This window comes from Lissotriton vulgaris, chromosome 4_1 (genome assembly GCF_964263255.1).
Source record: "Lissotriton vulgaris chromosome 4_1, aLisVul1.2, whole genome shotgun sequence".
Lineage (NCBI taxonomy): Eukaryota > Metazoa > Chordata > Amphibia > Caudata > Salamandridae > Lissotriton > Lissotriton vulgaris.
The window spans coordinates 89155300-89170715 of record NC_141691.1 but is presented as its reverse complement, the minus strand read 5'-3'; the positions used below and the strand labels follow the sequence as shown (position 1 = coordinate 89170715).

At 46.2% G+C, this 15416-nt stretch overlaps 1 protein-coding gene across 1 annotated transcript in view; it reads right to left on the bottom strand.

The window, feature by feature from the left end:
* LOC147718411 (relaxin receptor 2-like) overlaps positions 1 to 15416 on the bottom strand; it is a 321363-nt gene that overhangs the window by 113968 nt on the left and 191979 nt on the right. Inside the window, exon 4 of the mRNA XM_086967195.1 lies at positions 1117 to 1188. Within this exon, the coding sequence (XP_086823321.1) occupies positions 1117 to 1188 (72 nt within the window). The remainder of the gene's footprint in view (positions 1 to 1116; positions 1189 to 15416) is intronic.

The following is a 15416-nucleotide window of genomic DNA, read 5'->3' as shown; positions in this document are numbered from 1 at the left end:
CAGACTTCAGGTAGTCCTAAACGACGCCGCCAGACTCATTTTTAATCTCCCAAGGAGAGCGCATGCCTCTCCATTATTAAAGAGTGTACACTGGCTGCCAATCGGGCAGAGGTCCGTCTTTAAAAGCCTCTGTATAGCCCATAAAGCCATCTATGGGAAGGCCCCGGCTTACATCAAGGAACTGATTGAGATATATAGACCGGAAAGAAACCTCAGGTCTTCAGACGCCCAACTCCTTGTATGCCCACGTTTCAAACTGGCCAAAATGGGAGGGAGATCCTTCTCGGTCCTACTACCGAACCTTTGGAACGCCCTGCCTGAGGCACTCCGTAAGGAGGGTAACCTACTCTGCTTCAGGAAAGCCCTGAAAACCAACCTTTTCAGAACAGCACTCAGCTTAGCTTAAGTCCTGCCCCTTCCCTCCACCCTTTTTTTCAGTATCCCGGCTGTTATGTTCTGTGGTCAAAAGCGCCCTGAGACCTGCAGGTGATCCGGCGCTATATAAACCCGCTATAACAATAACAATAACAAGTCTGAATGCTGCAATTTTCAACAGGTTAGCCTTGGACGACCTAAGACTCCAGACTTTAATATTTAATCAGTGCCCTTACAGAGCCTATGACGTTTGAGCAATTTATGTGCAAATTATGCTTTAGATTGCTCCATTTGACTCCATGTTTTTCACAATTTTATCAAGGGAGAATTTCCCCTGAACTTTCCTAGAATAAATTGAGCTTCCTCGATTCGCTTGCTGATAATCAAGGCAAGTATTACACCTAACTGCGCTCTAAGATCAGCAACCAGCACTGGCATTGTTGTGCCATTCCAAGATGGCCGCCACGTTGCTTTTAAATGCTGAAGTATGCTGAACCCTTGAGCTAGTCTGGAAGGATGGAGGGAAGGAGAAAGGAAAGATGGTGAAAGGAAATAAAAGAAGACAGACAAGTAGGAAGAGAGGAAGAAGAACTGAGGGAGGAAGCAAGGGGAAGAACAAGAAGTAAGGAGAAGGAAGCAAATAAGAAAAGAAGGCAGAAGGGGGTCAGAAGGAAATTCTTGAGCAAAAAATCTACAAAATGGAATCATCCACATGGAAAGCAGGAAAATGAGGAGGCTTACAGTTCCACAAGCCTGGTCATCATGGATAGTGCTCCGGGTTGTATCTTTTTTATCTTGTTTCTGCGCAGAACCCTGTGGGGGCAGAGAAAAGAAAGTATGAGTTACAACACAAACATGACCAGATAAATTAAAGAAAACTACAAAATGGCACCGTGCCCTTCCATGTTAAAAGCAGGTGGTGTGAAGGAGAATCTCCTCGTATTTCTGAGGAAACCACAAGTTCCACGCAGCCACACCTTTACATGCATTGTTTGGGGGTGTGAGTAAGCATGGGCGGAAAATCCGTTTCGCTCGCGGATTTTGCGGATTTTCGGTAAATTCGCAATCCACGAGATTCGCGAATCTCCCGCAAAATCCGCAAATCCGCGAGCAGTGGATTTCATGGCTTGCTCGCACTGTTCGCGTGAGTTCGCGGCTTCCCAGTACAACTTCGCGCCCCGCGAATAAGCGCAAAATTGCAGAAATACGATCTTAGCAAAACTGAAACTACTTACCAGGTTCAAAAGTTCAGGCTCATCATTAGTAGCCATTTCCTGTAGTGCTTCCTGAGGGGCCCCTCCAGAGTTCAGTTGCCAGTTGCAACTATTATGTGACCCTGCTCTGAACCTCAGAATAGTTACACATATGCCACAAAGGTCCTGAATTACAGCTAAGGGAGACAAGCAGGAGCCAGGCTGGAGGTTCAAATCCATTAATCAGCCCCTAATTCATTATTGTCAGTTGGGGCAGGGCAGGTGTTGTAACTAATTTTGCAACAATGAAAGCACTTAGCAAGTGCAAAAGATCACTAATCAGGAAGCACTAAGGAAGCAGGTGCCAGCTAAAAAAATATTCTGTGACACATTAATCAGCCCCAAATTAATTCAGGTCACTTGAGGCAGGGAAGGTGTGCTTGCGTTGCCACAATAATGTACACTGACTGGACAACCAGAGGGTGCTGTGATGAAACAGAGGGTGGCATGGGTGGGCCAGAGGGTGGCATGAGTAGTCAGAGAGTTGCAGTGGTGACAGAGAGTGGCAGTGATGAAGAAGAGTGTCCCAAACAGGCTGGACAACAAGTTCGCGAAACTTGCGACCCGACAGGTAAGTTCGCGTTTTGCGAAATTGTACAAAACCCTCGCGAACTGGCAGAAACCCGCGCGAACACCAAAAAAAAAAAATCCGCAAATTCGCGAGAATTCGCGGATTTTGCGGATTGCGAGTTCGCAAATCCGCAAAATTCGCGAACGCGAGATTCGCAAAATTCGCCCATGCTTAGGTGTGAGATGGCTGCATGGGAAACACCAGCTAAGACTGGAGGTGCCTCAAATAAGTGTAGTCCCCACTTCAAATATGCTTTGTCCGGGGGCACCGATCATGATGTGGAACTCTGGGGCATATTATGAAGGCGGGCGATATGTGATTATCACCGCTTTAGCGGCCGTTTTTGCCCGCTAAGCGGCGATGATTCAATCGCCCTATTAGCAAGCTGTTGCTAACAGCAGTTAGCGACAGCTTGTAGGCGATAGCGAGCGGCTTGGGGCCCGTTTTGCATGTCAGCGATATTTATCGCTAATGACATGCAAAGTGGGTGTACCCAACCTGCTAGCGACTGAAAGCAGTCGCTAACGTCGCTATCGTCTATTAGCAAGGCAGGCGTAGCGATGGAAATATTCGCGCTAAGCGCGAATATCTCCAAAAACTAACGCCTGCTCAGACCAGTTTTTAGCCATTATATCCAATGGGAGGTGGATATAATGGCTAAGACCCTGTTAGTGATAATGCGTGAATATCAGTGTATTCTCAGCGATATTCATGGATTTCGCCGTTATTGCCGGAAATATTATCGCTTTTGATATAAACATTGCTAATAGCATATTATCTCAGCGATAATATCCGGCGATGCGCGGAGATAAAAAAATTGCCGCTAAGCCTACTTAGCGATAAATATCGCTAGTTGTTGGTAATATGCCCCTCTCGTCCCGCACTCAGAGCCTGATTTCTTACTTGTTGCTTTTCAAAGACTCACTAGATCTTAGTTGGAGGTGACTTTCTGGGCTTCATTTTATTTTGGTTGATACATTGGCTACTGCACAGGCAGACCAATGCGTATCTTCACCACAGTCTGTTGTCCTGGAATCCATGGAAGACGATGGCAATACATTTTAAGAATCCTATAAGGGCTGAATTCAAGGGAAGGTACACGCCATTGTGCTCTTTGATTGTTTTCCTAAGTGGGCTGAGTTGACATGGATTAGGGGTCCCCAACCTTTTCTACAATCGGAGCTACTTATGTTCAATGAAAATCATGTCGAGCTACTAATATTATTAGTATTGTAATAGTGACCAAATCAGACAAGATCATATGAACACCCCATGCAAGCTGGTCAGTAGTGATCACATCAGCGCATCAGGCAAAGTTGCCATTCCTAATGCAAAAAAGGCTTTATCAATTCTGGAATGTCTCTACATGGTCAATAGGGGACAGCCATAGCTGCAATGTTCCCAGAATCTAGGTCATATGTCTCCCCAGTGCAACACTTAAGTATCAGATTTAGATTTATTTTAAAAATTCAGCCATTTTTCTCGAAATACTAGCTCATGAGATCTGAAAATATGCACATTATCATCTGAAATACACACACATTTAATTTTAGGATTCACAGAATAGTCCAACCAATCAAAGCTAATTTAGTAGGCTGGGCCGTACACAGGAGAGCTACTTACAGGTTGCCTGAGAGCGCTGGAGAAGCCTAGATTAGAGAATCCAATATTGATTCTGTGTTGGAAACGTTTGCAGGAGAGCTTCCACAAACAAGAATAACCTATCTGCATGAATACTGATAATAATGTTCATTTAATTCTCAATGACTTACAAATATTCTAGCAGAGCGAGGAGTAAAACACAAGGGGTCTGATTCACAGAATGAACTTAAGACTCCATCCTAAATTTACTACTATTTTGGTATTCACAGAATGCACTTACTACTTACTAGGATTTTGTCTTAAGTCTGTCTTAAGACAAACTTAAGACAAAATCCTAACTTCTGTGAATACAAAAAGTAGTAAGTTCATTCTGTGAATACCAAAAGTAGTAAGTTCATTCTGTGAATACCAAAAGTAGTAAGTTTAGGATTGAGTCTTAAGTTCATTCTGTGAATCGGGCCCAAGAGTACTGCACTGTATACTCCCACTATGAATGGCTCCGTCAAGAGATTGACCAAGATCATTGCAGAAGGAGTGCAACTGGTGCAAATGGCAGGCTTGAATGTAAAGCAATACTTTGGCAGCCTTACATGGTCATGCCAATATACACAACAGCAGCAGTGTTACTCCCTTTGAGCTCCTGAAGAGCACTGTACCACTTGCTGGTTTCAATCCACAGCAGTCCACTGGTTCTTTGAAACCATTTCACTTTTGAATGCATATAACCAGGCCAGGCAAAATGTGTCTCAGAAGCAAATTAAGGTTTCAATGAATATTTCAATTCAAAATAGGAAAATTGCAAGGTTGGGTTACAAGAGGGGGTTCTGATCAAAGTTTAGAGACATGAGCTGGTGAAGGAAGGACTATCCAAATGTTTAAAAGTGTTCACAGTTGTTTGCTTTGTGAGAGTTCTCTTATCCTGAACAACAGGAAATGGTGGAGTCTCAACAAAGTGGTTAAGCATAATGATGTATATGAAAAGAATTTGTCTTATCTTATGATTGATTCACCTGAATTTGGTGCTCTAATTTATCAAGTAAATTTTTCTACATGGAAAACTTAACATTTACGAGGTCTCAGGAGATACAGAGAAACAATACTACAGCAAATTCCACAGGAAATTATTCAGACGAGCTAACATCTGTTCATTGGAATAGACCTGTAATATTGCAAAGTCTTAAACATATTGCTGTCCTTTGTTTGATTTCTGGTCTAGGTCACTTCAGTTTATGTTTTAGAATTGTGTTTTTTTGTTCTTGTGAGAGTGGTTCTTTTTCTCGTGCAGTACCTACATTGATCTGTAATGAAACTTGTTAGAATATCCATTGGTCTGCTGACAGTACTACAGTGCTTAATTTGAGCTTGTAGTTTCCGGTGCTCGGCACCGGCACTGAATTGTCAGCACCTGCTCTAGTGATAGTCCACCACATGGTGGTGCTGTCTGTATAATTTTGAGATGAGCACAAAAATAGAGATTAATAAGTCGAAATACATTAGAAATGAATGAGACGTGATGCTCACACCACTTACGTCACTTGGGTGGCCTGGAATAATATAAATTGTCACACTTTTAGGACTGCAATGGTTAGTAGTTGTGTTAGTACTGTCACTGGAAGTGCTGGCAGGGGCAATGGCTGGTGCAGGCTACAGTGGTCTTCTGAGAAGGAACTGGTGCTTCCTTTTTCGCAAACTAAACTCTGCAGTTGGATTGTAACGCGTTCTTGATCTAATAAACGTAATCAATATATCCCTGGCTTACTCATATTCTCTTACTGCAGGCACAACAGCTTTCCAGCTACGGCGCCTGTTCCTTGCACCACTCGTGGAACGCTGCTTTCACAATGTCGGCCAGGCCCGCTTTGCTTGCACCACTTGCGGGTGTAAGGAAGCGGGTTTTTGTTGCAGTAACCCCCCCTTTTTGCCTTATAACTGATGCACTTTTCCTTGGTGTGCCCTGGGTCCCTGCCAATAAGGTACCCAGGGCCTGTGTTCTTTCCCTAAAAGCTGTACTAAAGCCTAAACCCAATTGGCATCTCTGGCCACATGTCAGCCCCTGGTAAATGGTACCCTAGGTACCCAGGGCATTGTGACCAGAGAAGACCCCTAAGGGCTGCAGCACTTATTGTGCCACCCTTAGGGACCCTGTACCCTGACACCCACACACTGCACTTGCAGACTGAGTGTCTTGGCGCAGAACTAAACAAAGAGTCAACATGACACACATTCCTGTGTGCCTTGCCACACATTCCTGTGTGCCATGCCCTCAAACGCACTGCCCTGGCATACATCATTCACCCTTCTAGCTGGGTGCACTATGCCAGTGGTGTGGGCACAGGTGCATGAGCCCTGTACCCCTACAGTACCTATAGTCATTCCTGGGCACTGTAAGTGCAGTGATGCCATTAAGAGTATATGGTGGTGGGAGGTTGTCATTACGAACTCCACAGCACCATGATGACTACACTGAAGACTGAGAAGTTTGATATCAAACTTCTCAGCACATTAAACCCACACTGATGCCAGTGTTGGATTCAATGCCAAATGTACTACAGAGGGCAACTTAGAGCTGCCCCCTGAACCTAACCTACAATCCACGTCTTGTCTGAGAGTCTGCCTAGGGTGCCAGACCGCAGACATGTTGCTGGACCCCTGGGTTGAGAGCCATCTGCTCTCCTGGGCCTGCAACAATGCACGTCCTGGCCGAGGTGCTATGTCTCCTCCCCCAGGATGGGCAGGGGAAGCTTCAAAGGAATGCTGCATTTGTGAGCTTCTCCAGGCCAACTTCAGTACTCAGCATCTGGCCCCCACCAGTTCTGACCCCCACTCTGGCAGGAACACTGGCGGGAAACCCGAAGGAAGGAAGGGAAGGGAGGTGTGTCAGTCTCTGCCAACCCCACCCCTCGGGGGGAGGCGAGGTGAAGCACATCTCCGGGCTCTCACCATCTTGAGAATAGGGAGCCCTGCGCAATCAATCTGGGAGGGGAGCAGGATATGGGGTGTATTCACCCCAGGACAGGGACCCATTAGTCCCTGCCCTTCCCCTACCTGAAACACCCGTAAATTTAGTATTTAGGGGCACCTTGAACCTTCCTTCCTCAGAAACCGATTTTGAAACAAGAACGAAGACCAAGAAAAGAAGACTTGCCATGCAGCTGCTAACAAGAGGACAACACCAACTGACTTGGCCCCAGCCCTACAGGCCTGTTGATCCTTGAACCTGCTCTTGCTAAATCCCGTCGTCTCATGCGGACAGCAACCTCGAGAACCCCTGAGGACCTGACTGCCTTGACCCTCTGAAAGACTGGGACTCCCATGATCAGGTTTTGTCATTGGCAAGGTGATCAGAGGCATTACAACGAAAACATTTGATTCCTGCACCACTTGTGGATTAAAAAAAATTGGAAGAAGAAGCAGTGGGATTAAACTGTTTCTTAGTAGACTTAGATGTTGATGTATCAACAGATTTTTTTTAGTAACGTAAAGCACTTTTTCTTCAGGGATAGTTTTCTCTTTCTTGAAAACTTCAACACAGGCAAGTGAATATCCCATCCTCGTCGCCAGTGTGATGAAGTAGGAAACCATGCAGGTTAAGTTAAGTTGCTTTATTGAGATCAAAGCAATATAAGATCCCATCCACAGAAGACATTGACATCAACTGTCTCTTAGACTCAGCAAAGGATTACAACAGCTACATTCTAGAGTGTGCATCTGCACTTAACATTCTACAAACCATGTTACATTGAAGAGAAGGATACCACAGTTCTGCTCAAACAGCAATACCCCTGGTGCCAGCAAAGAACCACGAATCCAGCACACTCTGCACCCATCGAGCCCGGCCTGTGCCCAGGTGGACAAAGACCCCGGGGACGTCCCCACAGCGATTCTGACCTGGAATCCAGTCCCCAAGGAACCTCCTTGACGACCCCGACATCGCCTGTAGCCTCAGAACCAGGGACCCCTCCAACCGCAACCAGCATAGGGTAAGATTTCCCAACGTCAAAAGACACCCCGGCGCCCTCCGGGGTGCATACCTATCCTCCAAGATTCCAACTTACCCCTTGAAGTGTTGGTCGCTCCTGTAGATCCTCCGAGCCTGCAGCCTTTGTCCACTTTCCACAATCCCCATTGAATAACATTGAGCGCCCGATGGCTCAAAAGCACCCTGCACCCAGCCGCCCTAGTGCCCCTGGCAGTGCAACCGTTGTCCTTATCTACTTCCCCATTTGCCCTGAGCAAGTGATCAGGAGCCCAGCTCCCACAGCTGCGTGGCCTGCTTGCCAGCAGCCACCAACTGAAGGCCCCCAGCCTCTCATTGGATAACATCGGTCCTAACTACCTCTGCACCTGGCTGCCCCTGTGCCTCTGAGGGTAAACAAACTGTACCTACCTGACCCTGGGAGACCCCTGAGTCTATGCCCAGAACCTTAACTCTGCAAGTCGGGTACTTACCTAAAAGGAGATAACTCACTTTTCTTCCATAGGCTAACATTGACTGCTTTCACTTGGAAATTCTTTTAACCCCTTCCTTGCTCATGACGGAACGGTTCCGTCATGAGCGTCGGTTGGCCTGTGCTTATGACGGAACCGTTCCGTCATGGTTCCATAGGCCCAATGGAACGTTCAGCACCACAGCAAAATTCGCGCAGCACAGAAGGGGTTAAGTGTGGAGTTTTGGAACTTTAAAATATTCACCTAAAATCAGCTGAACAACGAATTCCGATTTACTCACCTGTTATCAGGAGAGAACCCAGAGCTTCATCTTTTACCCCAGCACTGACCCTGAGAAGTAATCCAAACAGTACTTACCAGTAACTTGAATTTCCTCCCATAGGATAACATTGGTGATTCTATGTGAAAAAGTTTTTAAGTGTCAACTTATAAAATATAATAATATTCCTTAAAAATAACTACTGTAACCAAAACACTTTTACTTAATTGTTTACAGGAGATGTCCCAGGACTGAATCTAAGATCCAGTCCTGTGATTAGAAAAGTAATCCTTAAAGTAACTAATTGCATTCAACTAGAAATTCCCATTGAGCTCAATGTATCATTGTGTTTGAAATTGTATTGCCAATTGCAACAACTGTAACTATTGTAATCAAAAAGTCTATTGCCTATTTGAAAAGTATTTAATTAAAGTAACTCCTTCTGAGAAAATCTATTTTGATACCTTGTTGGTTCTAAAATAAAACAACTATATATTTTGATACAAAACAATTGGCCTAGAGTGCAGTTCTTGAGTGTGTGAGACCATTTCCTGACTGAGTGTGAACAACAAATGCTTTACATTGTCCTCTGATACTGCCTTACTGCTCAACCAAGCTACCACTTTAGAAAGTAAGGTTATATCTAACTTTAGCCTCTGCCAAACCTCTGGGGACTGTGGACTCTGTACCTTACTTTGGTCCAGTATATACAGAGCCACTTTCTTACAGGGGGACGCTGCTTTCACAATGTCGGCTGAGCCCGCTTTGCTTGCACCACTCGTTGTATGCTGCTTTCACAATGTCAGACGCTTCACGTTATATCTCTGTGTTTTAATGCCAGCAGCTACCACGCTCTGCTGAATTAGGAAACTGCTCTCAGTAGCCTGCAATTATTTTGTCCTGAAGTGTCCGTCCTTTGTTTCTTAGCACTTCTCTCCAGGAAGAGTTGGGGGATTCTGTCGTTAGCATTCAATTAGACGCTCCACAGGTTTTCTTTCGGTCAAAGAGCAGAGGAAGTTACACATTTCCGAAAATAATTGCTGCCTCAAAGACCAAAACCTGTCAGTTGCTCAGTTGCCGAAGAACTGGGCAATGCTTAGGTCATAAAAAAAAAATACCGGTCAAAGAGTAGTGCATATGCCATTTAGATAGAGAGAAGATACGATCTGCAAAAAAATCTCACAAAGTTTGTCAGTGTAGAAAAGTTATGCGCACTTAACTAACAGACCCGATGCAAATACAGAACAGGAAATGTATTTTGAAGTCTCCTCCTGAAAAGACTTTACCGCACTCATATATAAAAAAATAAGTATTTCCAATTTAATAGGTCTCGCATTTGCAAGAGTTTAAGCTATTGGCATTGTAAATGACAATGCCTTTTATTTCTGTGTTGGTTTTTAAAACACAAATAAAAGGCATTGTCATTTCCAATGCCAGTAGCGTCAACTCTCGCAAATGTGAGACCTATTGCATTGAACATGCTTGTTTATAAAATGGTAATGGCTGGAACAAGCTTTGTAGCTAAGGAATGATAAATTTAGCTCAGCTGGATTCAGAAAGAAGAAAGTACCAGGGAATTATGTGCTCCCGCCCCATATCGATAAACCACTAACAACCCCACAGCCATCCCCTACAGTGGATAACTCACCCCAAACAGGAAACGCACTTGATCCCTCATTAACACCCCTGTAGCTTCACCCCATTGGTTCTCCTTTCCACCTTCCCCTCACCTTTGCATTTGTACTCATCTAGGAAAGCCTATTAGCGGCACACTTGGACAGTAAGCACCAAAAATAAATACATTCCATCCATTATTCTTCTCAGTATTAATACAAAAGCTGTACCTAAGAATTTACCATGCTGGGTTTTACATGTTTTTACTTACATTTGTTACAACAAACAGATAAATATCAATGAGGTTGAAGTTAAGATACTTATTAAGCGCACGACTACCAGGCGGTTTCTTGGCGCTGAGGATACAGACCCAGGGGAGCTAGGGAAGGCCACTAGGGCAGAAAGGCTTGTGAAAACAAAAAAGTCTTCAATGCTTTGCGAAACTGAGGGTAAGAAGCGGAAGATCTAACAGTAGAGGGAAGGGAGTTCCAAAAGGTGGGGGCAAGGATGGAAAACCTAACGCCCCCAAGTTTCTTCTTCCTAAAACGAGGAACGGAAAGAAGGGACTGGGTAGAGGAGCGCAGCTCTCTGCTGGGAGTGTAGATTTTAATCTCAGAATTGATAAAGGCTGGAGCAGTGCCTGCACGGGCCTGAAAAGTCGTGCAGCCCATCTTGAAGAGGGCACGTTCCCGAATAGGGAGCCAATACAGGGCCTTGAGTAAGGGAGTGACATGGTGTGATTTAGAGAGATTATAAATGAGTCGGGCAGCTTGATTTTGGACCAGTTGAAGGCGCCGAAGATCATAAGCAGGAACACCAGTGTACAAAACGTTGCCATAGTCAAGACGTGACCTGACCATGGCCAAAAGAATATGTTTTAAGGCAAAGGAGAAGGAAAAGAACCGTGATATCTTACGGATAGTGCGGAGAGTCAAAAAACAAGATGAAACCACAGAGCTAATCTGGGAGTGCAAGTTTAGGTGATTATTGAGTTTTATCCCTAGTGTTTTAACTGAGGGAGAGGGTGAGGGAGAGGTACCCAGGTAGGGGGGCCAAAACAAAGGGGTCCAGGGACTGGAGCTGCCACCTGTAAGTACCAATTCGGTTTTTATCAGGGTTTAACTTAAGGCGATTGCAGTTCATCCAGTCCCTGATGAAGATCATAACAGATTGAAAACTGTAAATGGACTCAAGGGAAGAGGAAAGGGTAAAGATGAGCTGGAGGTCATCGGCATAATTGAATACCGTGGCCTCCATCTGCTGTAGAGCAAAAATGAGGGGAAAAATATATAAATTAAAAAGAAGAGGGGAGAGGGAGGAGCCTCTAGGAACACCACATAGGACTTGGCGTGAGGGCGCAGAAAAGTCGGCCAGATGGACGGCCTGCGTGCGGTCCTTCAAAAAGGAGGTGAGCCAGGCCAGGGCAGGCCCCCCTATGCCAGCCGCCTCGATACAGGTAAGAAGGATGGAATGATCAACCGTGTCGAAGGCGGCGGGCAAATCAAGGAGGACCAGCGCCTGGGGCAGATTGGCGTCCATCCCCTCTCTGAGCTTGTCCATAACAGAAAGAACTACCATTCGGTAAGCAGCCACTGCCCTCAACAAACACACTAAGAACTTTAGTGACGTAACATTCTAGGACTTTGCCCGGGAACGGGAGAAGGGAGATGGGGCGGTAGTTAAAAAGGGAAGTGGGATCTGCACCGGGCTTCTTTAATATAGGGATTATTGTAGCTGACTTATGATAGTCCGGGACAATGCCCTGCGCAAAAGAGTCATTGAGGAAAATAAGGGGGGGCAGAGGGCAGGCAGAAAAAATCTGTCTCAGGATATGTGCGGGGCAGATGTCAGAAGGGGATCCTGACTTGATCCTGGCAAGCAGAAGCAGGAAAGTTTCCCTTGTCAAAGGGGATATTTGGTCGAAATGAGACAGGTTGGGCGGGGGAAGGGGATCAAGGAAGGAAGAGGAGGGTAGTGGTATGTTTGACTTAATGGTTCTGATTTTCTCAATAAAGTAATCATTGAGAGAATCATAGAGGGATTGGGAAGGGGATGGTTCGAGAGTGACTCTATCTGCTAAACAGTGTATATCATACTTCAGCAGTGAAAGAAAAGGTGTGGCGCAGCGGCAAGGGTGCCTGCCTCCAGACCACGGGGTTCATGGTTCGGTCGCCGGCGGCAGGTTAGCTGAGTCAAGTCAAGTCAAGTCAAGTGGATTTATATAGCGCGCTACATACCCAGAGGGTCTCAAGGCGCTTGAGGAAGGGTGGGGAATTACTTGTCAAATATCCAAGTTTTAAGTTGCTTTCTGAATGCTAGGTGGTTCTGAGTGAGACGAAGGTGAGTGGGGAGTGAGTTCCAGGTTTTAGCTGCCAGGTAGGAGAAGGATCTACCTCCCATGGTGGTTTTATTGATGCGAGGTACGGTAGCAAGGGCTTCGTTGGAGGATCGAAGCTGGCGGGGGGGTGTAGAAGGAAAGTCGTGTGTTGAGGCAATCGGGTCCAAGTTCGTAAAGTGCTTTGTGTGCGTGAGTTAGGAGGCGGAAAGTAATCCTCTTATTGACGGGGAGCCAGTGGAGTTTTTTCAGGTGACTGGAGATGTGGTCTTTACGCGGGATGTCTAGTATGAGTCTGGCTGATGCGTTCTGGATGCGTTGGAGTTTTTTCTGGAGTTTTGCGGTGGTACCGGCGTATAGGGTGTTTCCGTAGTCCAGGCGGCTTGTAACCAGTGCATGGGTGACCATTTTTCTGGTTTCGGTGAGGATCCAGCTAAATGTTTTTTTGAGCATGCGAAGAATGTTGAAGCAAGATGATGAGACAGCGCTGACCTGTCTGGACATCGAGAGTGAGGAGTCTAGGATGACGCCCAGGTTCCGTGCGTGATCCGTCGGGATGGGTGCTTTTCCAAGGGCCTCTGGCCACCAGGAGTCATCCCAGGCGGAGGGGGAGGTTCCTAAGATAAGGACTTCTGTTTTGTCTGAGTTAAGTTTTAGACGGCTATGGTTCATCCACTCGGCTACTTCTTTCATTCCTTCATGTAGGTTGGTTTTGGCGGTATTAGGGTCTTTGGTGAGTGAGAGGATCAGTTGGGTGTCATCAGCGTAGGAGATGATGTTGAGGTTGTGTTGGCGTGCGATGGCTGCGAGGGGGCTCATGTATACGTTGAAGAGGGTGGGGCTGAGTGAGGATCCTTGTGGTACGCCGCAGATGACTTCAGTGGCCTCTGACTTGAATGGTGGGAGGCGGACTCTCTGGGTTCTTCCGGTGAGGAACGAGGTGATCCATTCCAGTGCTTTTCCTTGGATTCCGATGTTTCTGAGGCGTTGTATCAGGGTGCTGTGACAGACTGTGTCGAAGGCTGCGGAGAGGTCGAGGAGGATGAGGGCGACTGTGTCTCCATTGTCCAGTAGAGTTCGAATGTCGTCTGTTGCGGCGATGAGGGCGGTCTCCGTGCTGTGTTTGGCTCGGAAGCCGGACTGTGAGGGGTCGAGGGATTTGTTGGTTTCGAGGAAGGTGGCGAGCTGGTTGTTGACAGCTTTCTCGATGACTTTGGCTGGGAATGGAAGGAGTGAGATGGGGCGGTAGTTTTTGAGTTCGGTGGGGTCAGCTGTCGGTTTTTTCAGAAGGGCGCTAAGTTCGGCATGTTTCCAGCTTTCTGGGAAGGTGGCGGAGTTGAGGGAGCAGTTGATGACGTCTCAGAGGTGTGGTGCTATGATGGAATCAGCTTTGTTGAAGATGTGGTGAGGGCATGGGTCTGTGGGGGATCCTGAGTGGATGGAGTTCATCAGGCGGATGGTGTCTTCAGTGGAGATTGGGTTCCAGTCATTAAGGATGTTCAAGGGGGGTGATGGTCCTGCAGAGGGTTGGGTGGGTTGGTCTACGGATTGGTTGTCGAAGCTGTTGTGGATGTCTGCGATTTTGTTGTGGAAGAATGAAGCTAGGGAGTCGCAGAGGGCTTGAGAGGGGGTGATGTCGTTGGAGTTGGCTGAGGGGTTGGTAAACTCTTTGACGATGTTGAATAATTCCTTGCTGTTGTGGGCGTTGCTGTCTAGTCGGTCTTTGAATGCGGCTTTCTTTGCAGTCCGGATCAGTTGGTGGTGTATGCGGGTGGCGTTTTTGAAGGCGTCCCTGGTGCTGGTGTTTGGGTCTTTTTTCCAGGCCTTCTCGAGGGAGCGACAGAGTTTCTTCGATTTCTTAAGATCATCGTTGAACCAGGAGGCGTTTTTGCTGCCTAGTTTGGTTTGACGTTTTTTCAACGGTGCTAGGATGTCGGCGCTGTTGGATAGCCATTGGGTGAGGTTAATGGCTGCTTGGTCGGGGTTTGAGGAGTGGACAAGGGGGTTTTGAAGCAGCGATGAGGAGATCTGGTCGATGGTGATTTTGTTCCAGTTTCTTCGTAGAGTAGGTTGAGGATGGTTGTGAGTTGTGGTCTTATTGTAGGTAAAGTGAACGCAGCTGTGGTCCGTCCAATGTAGAGTTGTGGTGTGACTGAAGGAGACATGTTTGCTGGAGGAGAAGATAGGGTCGAGTGTGTGACCTGCGATGTGGGTGGGGGTATTAACAAGTTGTTTGAGTCCGAGGTTGGCGAGATTGTCCAGAAGGGTGGTGGCGTTGCTGTCATTGCTATTTTCCAGGTAAAAGTTGAGGTCTCCCAGTAGAATGTATTCCTCGGAGGGGAGGGCGTGTGGGGTGATAAAGTCGGTGATGTCGTCGCTGAGCACCATGTGACCCTAGGCAATAGCTCTCTTAATCTTCCCGACGGCCCCCAGCACCGGGAAACCTCTCCGGAGGTAGCTGTGCGCTTTACAAATGCTGGTATTTAAAGAAGTAGCCCACACATACATCACAACAGTTAGTTAGTACATGCCAGGCTTGGTAGCAAGAAGCTCCTCCACTCCAAAGGAAGCAACAATGATTTCCTTCGAGGGGACCTAATGATAAAACGTCCGTCATTTTCTATCACATGGTCAGCAGAACTATAAAGTGCACTCCAATCCTCTCCAGTAAAGCCTGACCTATATCATTTTATGGCAAGACTGGAGGCTAACATTATTATTAATAAAATCCAGATTTTCTGAACACCAAAGCTGATTAAAATCTACAATTTTAATCCATACGTTCAGCCATATGGCTGAACATGTGTTTTTCCAAGAGACAGTAATTATATTTTAAAAGAACAGACAAAGTAACTTTTGACCTGCTGAAATTAAAAACAAAATTCTATTTAAATATGCATATTATGCAACAAATAAAAGAGTAAAGGTCTGATGAAGCAAGCCCTAAATATGTGGCCA